This window comes from Rutidosis leptorrhynchoides, chromosome 8 (genome assembly GCF_046630445.1).
Source record: "Rutidosis leptorrhynchoides isolate AG116_Rl617_1_P2 chromosome 8, CSIRO_AGI_Rlap_v1, whole genome shotgun sequence".
Taxonomy (NCBI): Eukaryota; Viridiplantae; Streptophyta; class Magnoliopsida; order Asterales; family Asteraceae; genus Rutidosis; species Rutidosis leptorrhynchoides.
Window position 1 is genome coordinate 39,096,532 of NC_092340.1, and position 20,178 is coordinate 39,116,709.

Consider the following 20,178-nt stretch of genomic DNA (forward strand, 5'->3'; position numbering starts at 1 on the left):
GCAATATCGGTCCGAGATAATAAGTTTTTATTAGTATTTGTTTCATTTTAAAGTTGTAATTGTATAAATATATAAAAGTGAAGACGGAGTGCAAAAATGAAGAATTAATCAAGAAAACATCAAAATACGAAGAGGTACAAGCAACATAGTAGAATGTACGAGAAAACAAAGCATGGACACCAGTTCTAGAATGATTTTTGAGTCCAAAGTGGCGGCCATCACAAGCCAAATCCCTTCTGACACGGGTTGCACATTGGATTAGAGTAATAATATAAAAGATGGGACAGTTACCTAACTTTGGTACACTATCATATAAAATACTCCGTATTGTTCAATTGCTTTACACTGTAGTAGGATGGTGAGCATAAAAGTCAGTAAAAGAATAATTAAAAATGGAGAAGGGATCCACAAGTTTTGTCAAGGAGAATCTCACAAATGATATATACTCCCTGCACACAAATGTAAGAGGAGAGAGAGAAGAGGGGACAACAAGAAAAGAAAACTCTCACATTTTAAGAGTCAAAAGACTCACGAACTCCCAGACACACACACACGAGTTCCATGTTCCATTTCTATTTTAATTTCCATGTACTAGTTTATTGTGGACTGTGAATCATATTGTACGGGTGTTTTTATTTCAAGTTTCAACCGTTTGAAGAGAATGAAAGTGAAGATGTTTGTAAGTTGTATTTTTTCTCTCCGTCCTATGGCTCGTAGCTAAATTTATACTATGTTCATCTAGTCCAAATAATCGTAATGTTTGATTAAAAATAATAGTTTGGGTTAATTAAATTTACACTTTTATTTAATGTTTACATAAATTAACATTCTTATTAATACTTTTAATCAACTTAATTGGTAGGTGTGATTGTCTAATAGAGTGATAACTCATTGGAGTCTGTTACACTTATTTTCAAAACATCTAAATTCCTTATTCATTAGGTGATTATGATTATCCCATTTAGTGACGTTTATAGGGAGCTGTTGCAATCATTTTAAATGAATATTTGGGTTGGGTAATTGAACATTCATCTTGACCAAGGAGATGAATTAAGTTTTACTAATAGTTAAGATAAGGGTAGATTATATACAGTGACAACTGGTGTAATTGTTGACATAAGTGAAAACCGCGTCATAGTGTAAATCATTATTTATAGGGATATTTAATTATAGTCGTTAGGACCCCGGTGACAAGGACACTTGCGTTGGGTAGTTTTGACTATATATCCGCGCTAGAGCATTCTAGGTGGAGTCATTAAATATTTCTGGTATAAAGGAAATTAACCCATAATTTATAAAGAAAAATATCAAACATTACGTATTAAAATGACTAGATGAACATAGTCCTTTTTATTATATTTATATCTCTTTGCATAATTATTGTTTTTATTTATTAGTTTAAATATTTGAAAATCAATCGACAAACCGGTCATTAAACGGTAAATCCCCCTTTATAGTTATAGTTATATATAGATTATAATCCTTAAACTATAAAAGAAAAGCAAAAAAAGAAAAAAAAATATATCAAGTCCCGTGGAACGAACTCCGGATTTACCCTAGCTATATTACCATACGATAGGTATACTTTCCTATTATGTTGTAGTAGAATTTAGGTATATTCCGTCCGTAATTTTATATAAAACTTGTAGCCATTTTATATACCCCTGCGTCGACATCACCATCTCCCGTTGGAGATTGAACACAAAGCGCATTGGGCGCTAAGGGCATGTAATTTGGATTACCAAGAGGCGGGTCGTTTACGTTTGACCCAGTTGAATGAATTAGACGAGTTGAGGCTTGAATCCTATGACAACTCTCTAATTTATAAGGAAAAGACCAAACAATGGCACGACAAGAGATTGAAAAATCCAAAAGAATTCATGGAAGGAGATCGTGTCCTTGTTTATAATGCCCGTTTCAAGTTATCACCAGGAAAGCTTAAGTCCCGATGGTCGGGACCATTTGTTGTTAGAAGGGTGTACCCTTAAGGTACAATTAAAGTGGTGAACTGGAAGGGCGATATTTTTAAAGTGAATGGCCACCGGGTCAAACACTATGTCGATGGTCCCCTGGAAATTGAAGATGAGGTTAGCCTCAACTTCGAGAACAAAGCCTAAATCAAAATGGGGACGAGTTGGGTGAACGACTCGTTAAAGAAAGTTCACGTGTGTAAATAGTGTGAATTGAGTGTTTTATGATTGGTTTGATTGTTTTTAATGTACAAAATGATCTATGATGATGATATGAGCTTTTGTGTATTGAAAATGGGAATTTTTATGAGTTTTATGAAGATTTTGAACCACCAGACCATTGGGACGCCGTCCAAAATCCCTTGGACGCCGTCCAAATTCAAAGGATTTTCGAAAAAAGAAGTCAGTAAGTTTTAGTGTAACTGGACGCCGTCCAGCTTTTCTTTACTGGACACCGTCCAGATTTCTGGACGCCGTCCAGCTCTTCAATACTGGAAGCCGTCTAGAATGTTGGACGCCGTCCAGATGTCTGACCCAGAAAAAAACGCGTATTATATCATTCTAACCCAATTTTCAACCACAAAACACACTTCTCTCTTATTCCTTATCCCATAAACGAACCAACTCTCAAAAACCCTAATTTCTTACTTCAAATTCGTGCATTCTTCCTTCAAATTCAAGCTTGAATCATGTTTTCTAGGGTATTGCTAATCTCTTTTCATACTTTTCTTTCTCAATTACTTGATTTGTATGTCTATATGCATAATTTAGTGAAAGATAAGTGTAGGGTGTTTGATTTGCATGATTCTTGTTTAGATTAACATGCCTTAGTTGTTTAATTACCCATTATGTCTTGATTTTGCAATAATTACATGTTTAAGGGGTATGCTCATGATTCTAGGGTTTGTGATGATTAAATCCGAAATTAGGGTAATTAATTCAAGATATTGAGTTTGTTTGTGTTATTTATGAAGCTTGTGAAGTGTTTAATTGTTGTTGATGATATAGATGTTAATTTGGCCGGGTCATAAATTGAATGTTCTTGAATTTTTAGCATGCTTTGAATTGTAATGATCTTATGAAGGATGTATGCTTGATTTTCATTTGTTTAAAGCCTACTGAAGTGGATGGATGGTATGAAATGCTATAATGTAGTGGCGTTATAATGGTCATTTTGAACTAAATTGTGATAACTAGTGCTATGATTGTAATGAATATCATTAGAATGCAAGTTTAAATGTCATGACCTATGAACGCCACATGCTTGAGTCCTAAGTTGATGCCTAATTGTGAATTTTGTGATCCACATTTTTGTGAGAGTGTATTTGCTAGTTTATGTTGACTTTGGTTGACTGTGATCAATTATTATGAACATACGCCTTTGCTTATATGAATCACAATGCTTATGAACTTTGAATAGCATGACTAATTCCCCTTGCTACTCGGTTATGTTTTTAGCTAACATTAACACAACGGTTTCTATGTTCTTTGGTTTGGTGTTATTATGTTTTGCAGGGACAATCTAGCAGGGGTGGACAACCGAAAAGGGGCAGAACATCAAGAAACATTCCACCACCACCACCGGTTCAACAACATTCATCATCATCATCTGGCGAAGAAGAAGACGCTCAAAATAATCCAATAGTTTGGTTAAAACATCTTCGGGACAATGATGATTACGGGAAAACTTTTGCTCGAATTACCAGTCGACCAATTAATGCTACATGGTATTTGGACTGGGCTCCTTTGATTGAGGCGGGTATGCATGCCCATGTCACTCGTTTGTTAGCTATACCATATAGTAACAGATTGACCTACGCATGGGAACAAATTTTCAGTCTACACGATCAAGTGTTTCCCGTGCTATGTAAAGAATTTTACTCAACTTTCCGATTCAATAATGTTCGCGATCCACTCTCGGATGCTTTCTTTAGATTCTGACTAGGGGGTGATGAAAGAAGTTTAAGTAGTTTTGGGTTATGTAGAGTTTTGGGTATTTTTCACGAGCTTACTGACGCACAATTAAGGCAATATTTGGTAAGCTCAGAGTATCATGGGGGAGTGAGTTTTAATGAACAATCCTTTTGGAGAAGGATTAGAGGGCCAAATTCATCTAGCTCGTTTAAATCAAGCAGACACAGGTATACTGAAATAGCAACCCCTGACGATAAGCTACTCCATCGACTTATCGCATGTACCTTTAATGCGAGAGTCGAAGGACATGAAAATGTTAAGTCTCTGGATCTATGGATAATGGATAAAATAAAAAGGGGATGTCACACAGATATACCGGGGTTAATTGGGAACTATTTGCTGGGTATCGCTACGGATGCACGAAGAGACAAACTGCTTCTAGGGGGCCACTACATTACGCGGATTGCTCGTCACTTTAATATTGATCCTAATCGCCTGATAGAATGTAACCATACAATGAAACCCCTGAAAAAGGTTTCTTATGTTAACACCGAGATTTTGATGTACGATGGAAATAGGCGTTTGGTACCTTTTGTGGCAGGTGGCGCGAGTGGTAGTGGAGCGAATGTACAACAGGAACAACAAGAGGAAGAGGAAGCAGAAATGGAGGCCCAGACAAATGTTCAAGGTCAAGGTCCTTGGTATCCGTCTCAATCTGGTTGGGATGATTTGGTCAATAATATGAACAACATGAGGGTGAGTCAGCAAGGAATGGAGCAACGCCAGATTGCTCAAGTACATAACCAGGGATGGAACAGTTATGGTATTGATTGGAATAACCATAACACCGAGTTATATTATTCCAACCCCGATAAGTACTATGGAACAACACGTCTGACACCCCAATACTACACTGATCCTGAAAACCCACCTCCGCCTTACCCAATTTATAATACTAACGATGTGATGCAGGATTCCAGGAACAGATTTGAGCAGGAATACCCACAAGTACGCCGAAGCAGAGATGGCTCAGAAAACTACTTTTGGCCTTACGATAACTGAAGTCCTGCGAGCCAATGATCATCTTGTTACATTTTCAAACAATCTATTTATTTATTATGGTGTGTATTAAAACAATATTGGTTTGTATTTTTAAACTAATTGTGTGGTTTGATAATGGATGTGATTGTAAAAACACTGTTATTTTTATTATTATTTGTGTGGTTTGTTAATTTGTGCAGCATGGTTGAACTTCAAAGACTGGCATTAAGTTCAGCAACATTTGATATTATGATGTATGTATGTTGATAATCGAGGAATGGACGATGCTCTTATGCTGGCAGTAAGTTCAGCGGCATTCGTCTACATGTTCCACGATTTACAGGTTAAAAAAATTTGAAAATTTCTACAATCACCCTATCACTTTGCCCTTTAAATTTAATCATTTTTCTGATTTCATGCAATGAGGGTCTTGCATGATCTTAAGTGTGGGGTGAGAGATAGAAATTTATCGGGAATTCGTTATACAAAAATTAAGGCGTTTATGATCAAAATTTTAAAATTTTCAGGTAGCCTTAGAAACGAAAATTGTCCAAAAAAAAAAAAACCATTTTACATACATTGTGTTTTAAAACTAGAAAAGAAATATTGAGTTATGTTTTAAATTATTAATAGTCTTTGAAGTTGTACTATCATTCAATTATTTGAATGAAAATCCTATTAGTTTAGTAAAGCTAACTTGTAGGTCACTTGTACCAAAACGAGTGTAAACCGTGAGAGAGCGGTGATTGCATAGCATGGTCGGAAAACGGACCTCGTGCCAGATCGAAAACTAAACAGGACGATCCTCATTGTTTCTCCTAACAAGGACAATGTTGCATCCGACCACTTTATTATTACCCATAGGATGTATCCATTCCATCCTCAAGGAAGTAAAGTCTTCCGAACGACACACTTGCTGATTTATTTCAGAAGTTGTAGTCCAGACCAGTTGTAGGGTGACGAAAAATCTTGAAAAGTCATTGCTAAAATCGACTGGAAATCTACCAGGCCTCAACGTCAAACAGGGAAACTGGTAGTCAAAGCTTATCTCAATGAGGGATATTTGCTGGCCAAATGGGAAGCGCAGCACGATACACAAAATGTCAGTGAATTGATCAGATTCCCAGTGGATAACCTCCGAAAAGGTAAGATATCAGCTTTTAAGCCTGATGAACCTCAATCTTTATGGTTGACTTAACGGATTAGATGATTGCCTCATGATTATCGATGATATCTGGAGGTAATGTGTATCCTCCCAAACGCATTATTTTCTTACCAACATCTAACGATGTTAGGTACTGTGGGAGGGATTGGCTTAACCAATAGCGGGAAACCCGCACTCATTTTCCAAAAATTCAGAAAATCCGACAAAAAATGGGAAAACGTGCCTAGTGTAAAAACTAGCATTATATTTTCAAAAACATAAAACGTTTTTCATAAGGTCCTGATTTCCGTAGGATCAAATTTTTCGGATACTTGGCTCTAAACCTCCCAAAAATGTGTGCGTGTGTTCTCATTGTGTATATAGCGTGAGTGTGATTACAATAAATGTGTGTGTTATACTTAAAGTGTGTGTTTCATATAGCGTGAGTTTGCGTTTCAAATAAACGTGTGTGTTTCATGTGTTTTGCGTGACTTGTGTGATGTGTGTAATCTATATTGTGTAAGTGTGTTTGATAGTTTTCTACTTTGTAAGAATGAATTGCTTGAGGACAAGCAAGGTTTAAGTGTGGGGTGTTTTGATATTGCTCAATTACATCATATATATATCTCGCAATATCGTGTAAAATACTCTCGAATCAAGGATAGTTAAGGCGGTTTCTACAAGTAATACACAAATGTATGAAAAGTGTATCGGAAAGTGGTTTATAAAGAGTTTTGGTGAATTATGACCATTCTATAAGTTGTGATTTCATCATAGTTGATCCCGATACAAGTTATGGTCAAATTAGCGCTCTAAAATGATAAAACAAGGCTTCAGGTATGTTGGACGCCGTCCAAAATGATTGGGACGCCGTCCAAATGAAGGGAGATTATGAAAAAACGAGACAGAACAATTCAGCACAACTGGACGCCGTCCAGAAATCTGGACGCAGTCCAGCCCTTCTTTACTGGACGCCGTCCAGAAATCTGGACGCCGTCCAGGCCTTTACTACTGGACGCCGTCTAGAAATCTGGACGCCGTCCAGAAGTAGGTTTCAGCCTACTTTTTGCTTTTGACCAACTTTCACCACTTTAAAAAAGAGAGATATGATCAGATACGAACAGTTACGAAACAGAGGAGTTCCAAGACGATTTTAGGAGCAAAATTGGAGAATTTCAAGCTCTTGGAAGAGGCTTAACATCCAAGAATCAAGATTCAACACCTTCTCCATTCAAGATTCATTCTCTATTAGGTTGATTTCTTGTTCTTCACAATGAATTCTACTTATCAATTGATTGTTATTTTGTTTGTTAATATGATTGTTGGCTAAACTCTATAATGTTTGTCTAGATTAATAACTGAGGTATTGGATGTAATCTTATCGATTGAATGTATTATGTGTGATAGTTTAAAGCTTGAATTAAAGAACCATGCTTATTGATGTTAAATCATTTGTATCTAGTTAATTGATATGTTGTTGATAAAGAGAACTCTTGTTGACGTATCATATTGATTTACAATCAACTTGTCTTAGATTGATTGTTTACTAAACCGGACTAACGGGGTAAATTAGATCAAAATGATTAGACGATATAGGAATGAATTGTGTAGAGCGAACGCAAAAGACAATTGTTATTCGAGTCTTTGATCTAGCTAATCAACTAGTCACAAACGAAAAGGTCTAGGTGATAGGGAACCCTCCACTTAGTAATTCTAGTTTGAGTACTTGCTAAAGAGAACTCTTGGCAAGTCGATTTGGGTGATTAGCATATATATAATAGTTATTTGGTTACAAACACGAGAACTATAGAGAAAAGGGAACCTTTGATCTTGTAATCGAGTTTGCGTGTTTACTAAAGAGAACTCTTGGTAAATCTATTACGTAACTCACGCACATAGTCATTCAATCGGGTCTTAACAATATAACTTACATCCAATACCGAGGGTAAAATATCTAGATGAACATTTCGTATCTTTGATCTTAATCAAACTATCTTGTTTGCTTTCTTTGCACTTGTTTTCATTATATAAACTTAAAAGACAAAAAATATTGTTTTTACTTTTAAATTTTCTCTGATTTGGCTAAATCGTTAAATAGCCACAAAAAACATAATATCTTGTACCTTTAAGTTTCATTTACTTAGTTAATCACAATATAGTTTCTAATTTTAGTTTGACTAATCCAAATGTCCTTGGAACGATACACGGAACTAAACCATTATTTATACTACTACACGATCGGGTACACTGCTCGTTAGTGTGTAACAATCTTTAATCGGTATTTTTCCATACTATTTCATATAACAATTCATATACCACGTTTTGTATATCAGTCCTCCACAGAGGCTGAGTACAGGGCTCTTGCAGATTGCACATGTGAACTCACTTGGTTACAAAGCTTACTTCATGATTTCAAGTGTACCTATTCTTCACCAATTCCCATTTACTGTGACAATGCTTCTGCAATTGCTTTGGCTTCTAATCCTGTTCAACATGCTCGTACCAAACATATTGAAATTGATTGTCACTTTAGTCGTGATAAAATAAGGGCTGGTCAAATTGCTACAATCTTCATCCCTTCTTCAACTCAAGTTGCAGATGTTCTTACCAAGAGTTTGAGTAAATCTCCACATCACAAGTGCATTTCCAAGTTTGGCATTTGTGACCCTTACACAATGCCAACTTGCGGGGGGATAATGGTATACACTGCAGAGTCAACGAAGTCAACGCTACAGATACTGGTAAAGTCAATAACATATCCAGTCAACATAGCAAACGCAGAAAATATCTCATCAGCTTAGATTGTATATAGCTAATTTATATTGATTGTTAGGGTTGTTAGAATTCTTTTAGCAGTGTTACATTATCTTAGGGTTTATATACTCTTGCTACTCCATTGTATTACTCAGTTGTTCATAATGAAATCTATGTGTTCAATTCACTTTACTCTTGGGTATACAATATTAGAGCGAAATCATATCTCGCAGCAACGCGCGAATCATATCACGACTCGTTTATATGGGAAACTATAGATAATATTCGGTAGCATATTGTCTTAATTGTATAGTATAGTGGATGTAATGTAAATATACAAAGTGTACACTATTCTATATCCGATGAAATACACATAACCTTAATTATAGGGATTATCACTTAACAATATATTAGGTATGTTCGGTAAGATTAGCTAGTAGCTAATAGATGTTTGTTTTTTAAAATGTATTTAGATGTTTTGCTTAGTAGCTGGAATTGTTCAATTAACGAGTAAATTGACAAAAAGTTACAAGTTTGTTCAAATGCTAATTCTGGTGACTTCTTGTAGTTTTTCATGATGCCTAAAAGCTTTAAGTTATTTTAATCAAACAAATCTTTTTATTGAATAAAAGTTTTTTCGTAAAAACTACTCCATATAAATTAGATACTCCTAAAAGTATAAAAAAAACTTCTTACCAAACATATACATATATACATATGTATGTATGTATGTATGTATGTATGTATGTATGTATGTATGTATGTACGTATAATTATATGTGTGAAGATTAAAGTCTCAAATATCACCACTATACTTGTTATCCTTGTAAGACTATAGATGTCGGTGCGTTTGTAAGGCCTCCACTCCTAGGTGTCACCACAAACGCCTCCCTAACGTCTGTAGTGGAGCGTTTGCGGTAGAACTTTAGGGGGCGTTTGTCAAAGATAAACGACGGGTAAACTTTGAGCGCTTTTTATTTTTAAATTACTTTTTAATTTTCTTTTTTTTTGTTACATTTTTGTGTCCCTTTTTAACCCAACCTCTAATTATAGTTTGTCACATCACTCACAACCCTCTTCAACAACCTTTCCCATTGCAACTCAATACTTATCACGTCACGGGTATACCCAAAAAAACACTTCTCATTTACTCTACGTTCCAATCACCACCATTTTGCGTGGTAATGAGGGATAAACGATATTCTTGTGCTATATTAATCTGGTTTTATTTTTTTTGGACCAATTTTTAACTCCCCCTATCTTATATTAATAGTCCACAGACAAAAAACACATAGTTTAAAAAAATGTTATAAAAGTACTTTACTTTCTGTTTACTTTTCAATTTTACCTTTATTTCTTTTTTATCTTTTAATCCTATCAACATACATTAAGGACATATTGAAATTTTACCTTATTATTCTTATCTATATATGAACGTGCACTATTAATTTAGAACAACCCAAAATGAAATACTGAACTATCAATATGGAACGGAGGGAGTATATCTTTTAGTTGACCCTTTTCGATTAAGATTTCATGAGCAAGCTCTAGACGATCGTGTCATGCTCAATATTCTGCTTTTTAAACATGGTCACGGATGGTTGGTTTTGTAAGAGTGCAATTTCAGTTGGCATGATCATATTAACTTTGTTTATTTTTTCTTAATAAATAACTTAATAAATTAAATGAATTTACGTGCTTCTAAAGATAATTATTTCATGAGCAAATTATTTTGTACTCAACATTGACTTGAGAAAACCAGATAGTTGTCCCACTACTATTATTATTATCGCATTTCAAATTTCAATAGCAACCATAAAGATGTGTCGGTCACAAGGATTTAAACAAATCCATTTATAACATCACCATCTGAAAAACCAGCCCATATTATTAGTTTTAAAAAAATATAATTGAGAGTATATAGAACATGTTTGACTTCTATACATCACATTAAAATTAGATTACACTCCTATAGCGTTATATATTAGTATCATAGATAGAACACAACACCATAACTAAACTGTTGATAAAAATCGCATTTTGCTTTGTGTATGGCTAAATTCAAAATAACTATGACTTTTTATTCGTTTCCGGAAGTAATCAAATCTGGTTATGTTGTTTATTGTAGATGAACTTAGGAAAGGCGTTTGGTGCGTTTTTAGATCATGTAGCTAGCTGATAAGGTATGCCTCCACTTATTTAGAAGTTTACACATTAAAAGCTGCACGTTTTCATGAAAAGCAACAGGTATCATATTTTGTAGGTTTATAGGATTGCATGTTTGTTTGTGGTTGCTGTTTATGGTTGCTGCTACATTGGTTTTGTTATGTACAAGACCTTCAGATGCTGGCCATGTTTGGGCAATACCATGGTTATTAACTGTACCAGCAATTGCAATAATTGGCAGAGAAGTAATATTCTTTGGTTAACACATTGTTCTTAGAGATGCATAGATGGATGGAGAGACCACTCATTATATGTTTGTAACTTGTTACTTGACCTTTATGCATATAAACCTAGTTTTGATTCAAAGATATGTTCATAAACAATCACCATTTATCACTGCTATAAGAAGCCTTCACTCGAAAGAAGATCAAAAGGCTTCTTCCCAAGTGCATCTTTCAGTATCGTGATCTGCCCTTCCTTCATCAACACGTCTTCATCCAAAGTCTCTACTTTCTTCTTTAACATTTCAACTTCACAACTCAACAGCATGTTATTCTCGCTATACTTCTTCACTTCCTCCCACATCATGTCACGTTCTTCCGACACTTTCGGTAAGATCCCATTCACAATCGCTAGTTCTTTTTTGCAATCTTGTACTTCGTTTGTCAGACGATAAACACTCTCATCTTTCTTGATCAACTGTTAGAACATGACCACAAAAAAAACATTACAAAGTTCGAACCACAGATCATATTACAAAGAAATTTTTTAAACTAGTACTCTGATATCATTATTACCTGCATTTCTAGGTCTTTCAATCTGTGAGTAACGCAAGAAAGGTTATCCATCGCGTTTTGCACTTCACATCTCAGAACATCGTTTCCTCTGACAGCTGTCGCCAGCTCAGCCTCTAGTCGCTCGACCTCCACCTCTTTCGAATATAGCTTCTCCCTCAGCAAACTCGTCATCATCGCTTCTGCTTTCAAATCAGATTTCACAGCATCCTGCACACCAAAGGTTCACAAATCAATTAAATTATCAACTTTAAATGTATTAAATAAGTTTTTATTTCAAAAGCACAAAGTCAACTCTACCTCACAACGGTCATTATCTAGAGTTTCTTGGCAGGACTTTTCGCGCAACACATCAGATACAGTCATCAAACTTCTCGTTAGGCTTTCGCTTTCCCTTTTAAGCCCTTGGAGTTTCATGTCAGATTCAACAATAAATTGGCTATCTAAGCCGTTTTGTAAAGCTTCATTCCCCTGCTTATTTTCAACCGCCAAAAGCGACACTCTTTCTTTGTAATTTCCGATTAATTTCGAGCATAAATCTGCAGCATCGTTGATCAAGCTCGTGCCTTGATTCTGCAAGCAATGGATACGGCTCCATAGTTCGTGATCAAGTTTAAACGTCGAAAATCCATCGTCATTAGAACTTCCTTTTAATCGATGTAAAAGGTTTATATTCTCATGTCTGAGCGAATCGACTTCAAGCCTATAAGATTCAACTTCTTTTCTTAAATCTTGTTCGACACCCGTTAATCTCAACAGCTCAGTTTGCATCTTTGACTGCTGGTTATGGTCAAAGTTTCCCGCTTGTTTACTAAACCCTTCACGTAGTCCTTCGATTGTTTTTTCTTGTTCATTGCACGTTCTTAGGAATTGTGTGACAGCTCGATGTAACTCTTTGCATTCTCTATCTTTCTCTTCGTAGTTTCGTTTGAACAAATCAAGATCTTCTTTAGCCGCTTTGTAATCGTCTTGTACATCCGAAAGATTTCGACGGATATTTTCATTTTCTTTGACTATTTCATCCATCTTTACGGTTAAATCCTTGACTTGTTGACCTGAGTGGACTAGTTTACTTTGATTCTCCGATTCTTTTTCTCGAAATATCGATACTTCTCGTTGAAGAGACACGTTTTGTTCAGCAAGCTCTCGTACTCTCTCCCGAAGCCTATGTTCTTCCGTTTGATATTTCTCGAGCCTCATTGACCATTCGGTTGACCTTCTATCTAACTCGTTCTCCAATTCCACCTGCAACTCGTTTTTCTCTTTCTCAAGTTTTCGTCTTATTAACGTACATTCATCGGTCTTGTCTGTTTCTTCGTACTCCAAAACCTTATTACAATTATCATCAAACTCGTAGTTTCTTTCTTCATAACTCGAAGTTTCTTTACCTCGAGGAAAATTCTTTTGGGACCCACCATAGAGATCTTCAACCGTGATCGGAATATCATGGTCAATCTCCTTAGCAAAAACACGAGACTGAGAGAGTCGCTCGATGACCTGTTTCGCTAGTTTTCTGGGGGACCCATTTGCAGCAAGTCCGTTCTCGACCCAGTCTCGAGTAGACATATAGAGTTTGGATTCTCTTTTAGGGTCTCTAAATGAATGAGACCTCGGTTTCTGAGTTAAATCACCATGACGAAACCGTGGTGGTCTTTTTCCTCCGTCATTTGGTTGTTGACTTTTTGTATTGTAATCCATATGTTGTCTGCAACTCTTGTCTTGGTGTTGTTCCCCGTCAATGTATCGATCTAAAACCTTAATTGACGAAAAAGATGAGCTTTCAGATGACATATTATCGAGTCCATAAAAAGACGATTTCTCCGGCCTACATGATTCATCAAACGTAGAAGTATCTTGAAACCAATTTTGCCTCGAATGCCTCTCTGGGGTAAGAGCTCGACTGAAACCATCAACAACGAGAGAAAATGTTAACCAATAAAAGATCAAAATGAATTATATTTGAGATGCATTTGTCACAATCATAATAACATAATGTTAGTAACATAAATGAATTAACCCTTATCAAAAAGCTACCACAACAGTAGAACCTGCATATGAAGTCAAAATTGGTCATAATGTCTAATTATATACTTATATACTACTTGGCATAAAATTTTGAATTTAGAATCTGAGTTGTAAAAGTCAACTTCAAAAACAAAAACCGCAATGAAAGAAAGTTGAAGAATGAATTACCAATAAGTCCGAGAAACAGACTGCTTTTGAGAGACATTACTACTGCTATTACAAGGAGAATCACATTGAGTTCTTAGCAGCCCACTTTCGCGAATATTGCCAGAAGAATACGATCTACTCTTTCTAAGACACAGACTAGTTTGACTTTGACTTTGAATTTGATCTTCATAAACAGCCTTTTTAGATCGTGATTTGCGACTCACTTGAAGTCCATCCCCTGACAAATTCTCTGAACACGTTTGATTATCTTTCGATTGCGATGATGCTACATTGTTTGTTACATTACTAGATGTGGATGACTTGAAGAAAAAGAGCTTCTTCATCGTTTTCCCCTATTAAATCTTAATCAGTGAACTATCTGGAAGAAAAAAAAAAAAAATGTTACTAGGATCATCAAATTACAATGAGAAATGCATGGTATAATGACTATTTTATCTACTAAAATAAAGAATCCAAGAAAGTTTATTAATTGCAGTCTGACATAGAATTATTTAAAATATGATAAACAATATGCACAAAAAAAAACAAGAACTAACTAAGTTCAAGACTTTAAAACCCTAAGAATCACAAAATAAACGGTAATTATAATTTACTACAACAGCAAAATATAAACTGACATTGACTTCAGGAAGAAGCCATTTTTATATTTTTATAATATTTAGAATTAGAATATTTAAACATAATAAAATAAAGAATCAATCAACGTGTATTTGATTCAGAACTATATATCATCTGTATGATTACCAAACTGATCATATGAAAAATACCAAATACCCCCATACCCCCATATTCTTAATCACTTCTAAAACCCTAAATTCTCTTATAATCAAGAAACCCCAAAACACATTTATTTAATTTTAATTTTAATCAAAATCGAAAGAATACATTAAAAGTTTAATGCTTGCAAGAAACCCAGTAATCATAATTAAAAAAGAACTTACTAGTAGTACTCTGTCCGTTGAGTTGTGTGTATTTACAAAATCAAGAATTCACGTTGTGTGTATTTATTTATCATCAAGACAAGATATAAAAGAGAAAAAAATCAAGAATTTAAAATGAGTTGAATCGTTAACTACTTACTGTAATTAATACCCACAATAAAAGAGATTGAATTTCCTTAAATAAATTGCCCAAATTCAAAAATTCAAAAATTATGATAATAACTGACTGAGCAATTCAAAACTAGGGATTGGTAATTATAACGAGATTAATGAGTGAAAATCAATATTCTTTTTAGGTAATAACGCAATATATACTTAATAATAATTGAAATAAATCCTATAAAGTTATAGATATATACATTACATATTTTACATCACGAAAAACGAAATGTACTTTAATTGTCACGGAGGTAGAGAATTAGCGTCTGCGGCGGTGCCGGAAGAGTGGCCGGCGGTGACTGTTGTAGAGAGAGAAAGTGATGATATCGAGAAAGATACTCCAAATGGTTACGTTATGACTGCTTTTTTGTGTTTACGGCCATCTTTATCGTTGGGTCAATAACAGGGACTGGAAGAAGAAAAAATAAGAAACTGAGGGGGTGAGGTCGTCAATAGATAAATATTTGAAAGTTTTTATACCGCGGAGACAGGCGAAGGGAGGAGCGTGTTTTTTTTTTTGGGTGCTGATACAGTGTGCAATGGTGCAAGGATTATCGGTGCACCTGCATATATGTTTTTTTCAAAGGCGAACTCAAACATTCATACACGAACTATTGAACGAATATATCCATGTTCAACCCTGCACACAGACCCCAACCTCTTAATTGAAAGAGTCATCTCGATATTGCTAGGGCCAATGACCATTTGATTTTAACTTTTCGTTTAGATGATGTTAGATTTTTATAAGGACATTTTTACATAGGTAATACATGATCAAATTTAACTGATTTTTTTAAAATAATGTTAAAGCGACTAACCACATAATTTGTGTAATTCAAGGTGACTACTGACTAACCAAGTCAAAGAAAAAAATTTAAGGACACATATGCAATATGATACATATTAAGATCGATGTGATATTCTATATTTTAATAATTGAACTATAAACTTTGGTTAATCTAAAAATATTAAACACACTCATGGTTATATGTCTCATTTGGTTAATTCTATTCGATTTTTAAAGTTTAATTAAATTGTGCACTGATTGATTAATCTGGTTTTTTCTCAAACGTAATTTTTTTAACAAAAATAACGCGAAATCGTATAAGAACTTTCAAAAAAACGTCCGCATGCAACTAAAAGATACAACCAAAAGATACAACAAGTGATCGAAGAAGCTCGAACTTAAAGAACGAGAACAATCCATAACTATCTAACACCTAGTCTCAACTACACCAAAAGAAAATCGCAAAACTAACTAAACAAAGACTGCATGGATGACAACTAAACATCAAGATAAACTACCGCTCCACACTAAAACAAAACAAAAACAAGCCAAACAACAATCACGCTCTGAAAACCGTCTTTTTCATTTTACCATTAACAATCTCTCGGCCGACTCTTTTTCCGGCCTAGTTAGCGATCTTGTACGTTAAAACATTTGATGAACCGTATCCAACTAATATTGCCCGATGAAGACTTGATGATACCATGATCCTCTATATTTTGCATCCAACCTGCCGTTAATTAAACGCCCCTATAAAATTAAAGTTTTTACTCCATCCGTTCCAGTTCAATTGTCATGTTTTAATTTTGGAGGTATTTCCTTTTCAACTTTGACTTTAAATATTTTTATTTGTATTATATATTATTTGATGAAATTTGTATCAATGAATTGATTTTTGAATCAATTTTTACTGGTATAATGCTCATCAAATCAAATATTATATAACAAACAAAAAGAAATATAAAGTTAAATTTGAAAAAAAAACTAATAAAGTTAAAATAGAACAATTAAACTGAGACGTAAGAAGTATTAAACTAGTCCGGACCGGCCCGCGCGTTGCGGCGAGGGCTTTCGGGCTGCGTATTCATATTTAACGTAGCGTTGTATATTTACAGAGGGGAACACGGTCCATGTGTTAAGCGCCGTTTTAGATGTTGTTGTGTTAAGCGTTTTTTAAAAAGTATCAGTTTCGAACGTAGTTAGTTTTGTTTTGTTCAATAAATTTTTTCGAGTGTAACGGTGTTGTCGGAAAAATTTAACTCTCGGCGAGCAGAAAGATACGGGATGTCGTTGTGTTTAGCGTTTTTTAAAAAGTGTCCGTTTCGAACGTGGTTAGTTTCGGTTTGTTCATAAAATTATTTCGAGTCTGACGCTGCCGTCGAAAAAATTTAACTCGTGGCGAGCGGGAAGATACATATTGTCGTTGTGTTTAGCATTTTTTAAAAATTGTCCGTTTCGCGTATAGTTAGTCCCGTTGGGTTCGTAAGATTTTTACGAATTGAACGGTGGTCTCGAAAAAATTTAACTCGCACCGAGCGAGAAGATAGGGCCCGTTATAAATTCGGGTGGAATTAGTTTCTTTTATTTTAATAAAATTATATATTTACACTTTTAACCCCTGAAAAGTGTAAACTTGAGGGGTCGTTGTGTAAATATAGCCGAAGTTGAGAGACCGTTTGTAATGTGAACGCGAACTCAAAACTACAATCGGATATAACTGAAACTACATGTATCCCCATCACATTTATTATATAAGGATTAATAATTAATAACATACTCCACAATTAGATATCCACAATTAGCTATAACTAGATTTGTGATCCGTGCTTCGCGGCGGATTAGTGTCATTTTAACGTTACTATATCGTTAGACAGTTTTCGGCCTGAGAGTCATCAAAATGTTGTCCACTCTTTTCAGACCATTTACGCAATGGCCGGCAACTGTTATGGTAATATTCTACTATATAATGAAAAATACGTAAACAACCGAATTAAGTTTTGAGACTTCTAAACAAATTACTTATTCGGCAAAACTTTATGGTCCATATAATTTTAGTAGATTTTTTAAAAGGTAAAAAATCAAATAATATACAGTATACTGAAAAAGGTGATGAAAAATAAAAATATAACCCCTTTTTACCTATATTTTTGTAGGCTTCTATTACGATAGGATTGTATTAGTAAAAAAATAAAAAATAATAAAAATTGCTACAGTGCTACAGTGCTGCTACAGTGTAACAGTAAAAAAAAGGTACTTGACGCATCCGTATTGGTTCGTCATATATATATATATATATATATATATATATATATATATATATATATATATATATATATATATATATTAATACACCCAACCTCATATATATATATATATATATATATATATATATATATATATATATATATATATATATATATTAATACACCCAACCTCGCAAATAAAAAACACATAAAGAACACAATTAGACAACGAATATATACTTTTTCAAAGGAGGTTGAGTGTTCTTCAATAATTTATAAAGTAGATAATATATGCATGTAAATTGAAACATACCAAAAGCATATATGGTATGTGGTACTATATTATGTTTATCTTAGTTTTTATCATGATGCATCATTACATGATTTCATCATCCATATGGGGTCCTTGCATGAGTTTCACCCTACCTTTCCAGTTTCCACCATACTTTAGAATTGAAGCTCTTATTGAATGCTTATAATCCTCCCCTAATCATGGGTTTAATGCCTAAAGATATATACTTTTCATAAATATACAAGTTTAGCCCCTAAGTTATAAACTTATGATATGACAGTCCTTTTAATTTTTAAGATGTCTTATGTAAGCATGGTTTCTTCGTTTGTAGCCATTTGGCACGTGAAGAAGTCACTTTCAAATGTCTAAAAATACATATACACTATATTTCGGTTGATGTAGTCATGCATGGATGAAAATATAGAGTTATAATGTTGATGCTGATGTGCATGTTTTTACTTTTGAAATATATCCATTCCATTCAAAACTTTTGAATAACTGTTAAACAGTTAAAGGTATTACATGTTCACAGTATATATTAATCATACATAGCCATAGTCTAACCGGGTTATTTCTTGATTGATTGTGATCTTTCCATGACCATCCCAATATATGGTGATATTGAGGTTTAAACACAAAACCTCTTGTGAGGATAACATAATCTCAATCACTAGACTAACTTGTTATGGTTTCAATAACTTTTAAATTTATCAAGCAAATCTCTTAATAATTTGATGTTAATGTAAAAGTAAATGTTTCTTTTTCTTTCTTTTTTCTCAGCGATGGTTACATTCTAACAAGACAATAGCAAAACGTTGTTTTTGATTTGAGATGAAAACCTTTTGATAAAATGCTCTCTTTGTTGTATTGATATGAATCATATCATGATATGATGTGTCTTTTATTTATCATATACATATACATCGTTATCACATGTACTTATTAATAATGTTTGACATGGTCTTAGTTATTTGACTTACTTCTACTTGTTATGAGCGGTCTTACGACCATAAAATAAATTTTTTGCGCTCCGAAAACAACGTTCGACTTGCATGTGTTAATCATATAGCTAGCGTTCCTTCTGAGCCTGAATGAGAAATGATATAGCCACTTAATTTTTACAAAAAGTTATCCCTAAAATGATATGGACAAATAAAAAAAAATTATGAGAGAGAAATAAAAAATAAAATATTATTTTTTTTCTGAATACTTTAAACAGAAAAAACAATTACACGTATTTAAAGCCAATGACAAAATGCTTCCAAACATTTAAAATGATATATGTTAACGTTATGTTTTATTTAACCATCTTTTTCAATGAATATAATTTTATTCTTATTTAACATAAGACAATATGAGTGAGTTTTTTTTATATAAACTTAATTTTTAAGAACTAATTTAAGATTTAAGATAAAGCCTTATAATATAGACGCCCCTTATATTTATATTTCATGGAGCGATCCTCTCTATCCAACTTTCTCTTTTGTCGAACCAAACCACGCATTCGCCGCAAGATACATATCTAGAGCGAATCACCGCCAAATAGCAATTCGAGGTCTAAGTTGAAATTATCCAACTAATGTCTAAACTAGACGTGAGTGATGATTGGCTGGGCAACGGCTCAAGCTTTCGGCTCCCCCAATAGCGCTGCAGGGGAGTCGTGTTAGTATGGATGCTTGGCTGGGGCAAAGGCTCGCGCTTTCGACTTCCCCAGTGCTACAGGGGAGTCGTCTTCTCATACTAACGATATCAAATCTATTCAGTATTAACTCAATATAAG

General features: G+C 34.3%; 1 protein-coding gene across 1 annotated transcript; it reads right to left on the reverse strand.

Annotated features, from left to right (window-relative positions):
- Nucleotides 1–11,388: 11,388 nt before the first annotated feature.
- On the reverse strand, nt 11,389–14,299 carry LOC139863328 (uncharacterized). The gene is made up of 4 exons (XM_071851963.1): nt 13,977–14,299; nt 12,084–13,683; nt 11,787–11,993; nt 11,389–11,688 (listed from the first exon to the last, which is right to left on the reverse strand). Exons 1-4 carry the CDS (start codon nt 14,297–14,299, stop codon nt 11,389–11,391), a joined length of 2,430 nt encoding a protein of 809 aa, XP_071708064.1.
- Nucleotides 14,300–20,178: the final 5,879 nt, after the last annotated feature.

Excerpts from the sequence above, each read along its gene's own strand:
- LOC139863328 (XM_071851963.1), bottom strand. The coding sequence starts at position 14,299 with ATGAAGAAGCTCTTTTTCTTCAAGTCATCCACATCTAGTAATGTAACA. Across the intron at positions 11,994-12,083 it reads TAGATAATGACCGTTGTGAG|GATGCTGTGAAATCTGATTT; the intron begins GTAGAGTTGACT and ends TTTGGTGTGCAG. Across the intron at positions 11,689-11,786 it reads TGAAAGACCTAGAAATGCAG|TTGATCAAGAAAGATGAGAG; the intron begins GTAATAATGATA and ends ATGTTCTAACAG.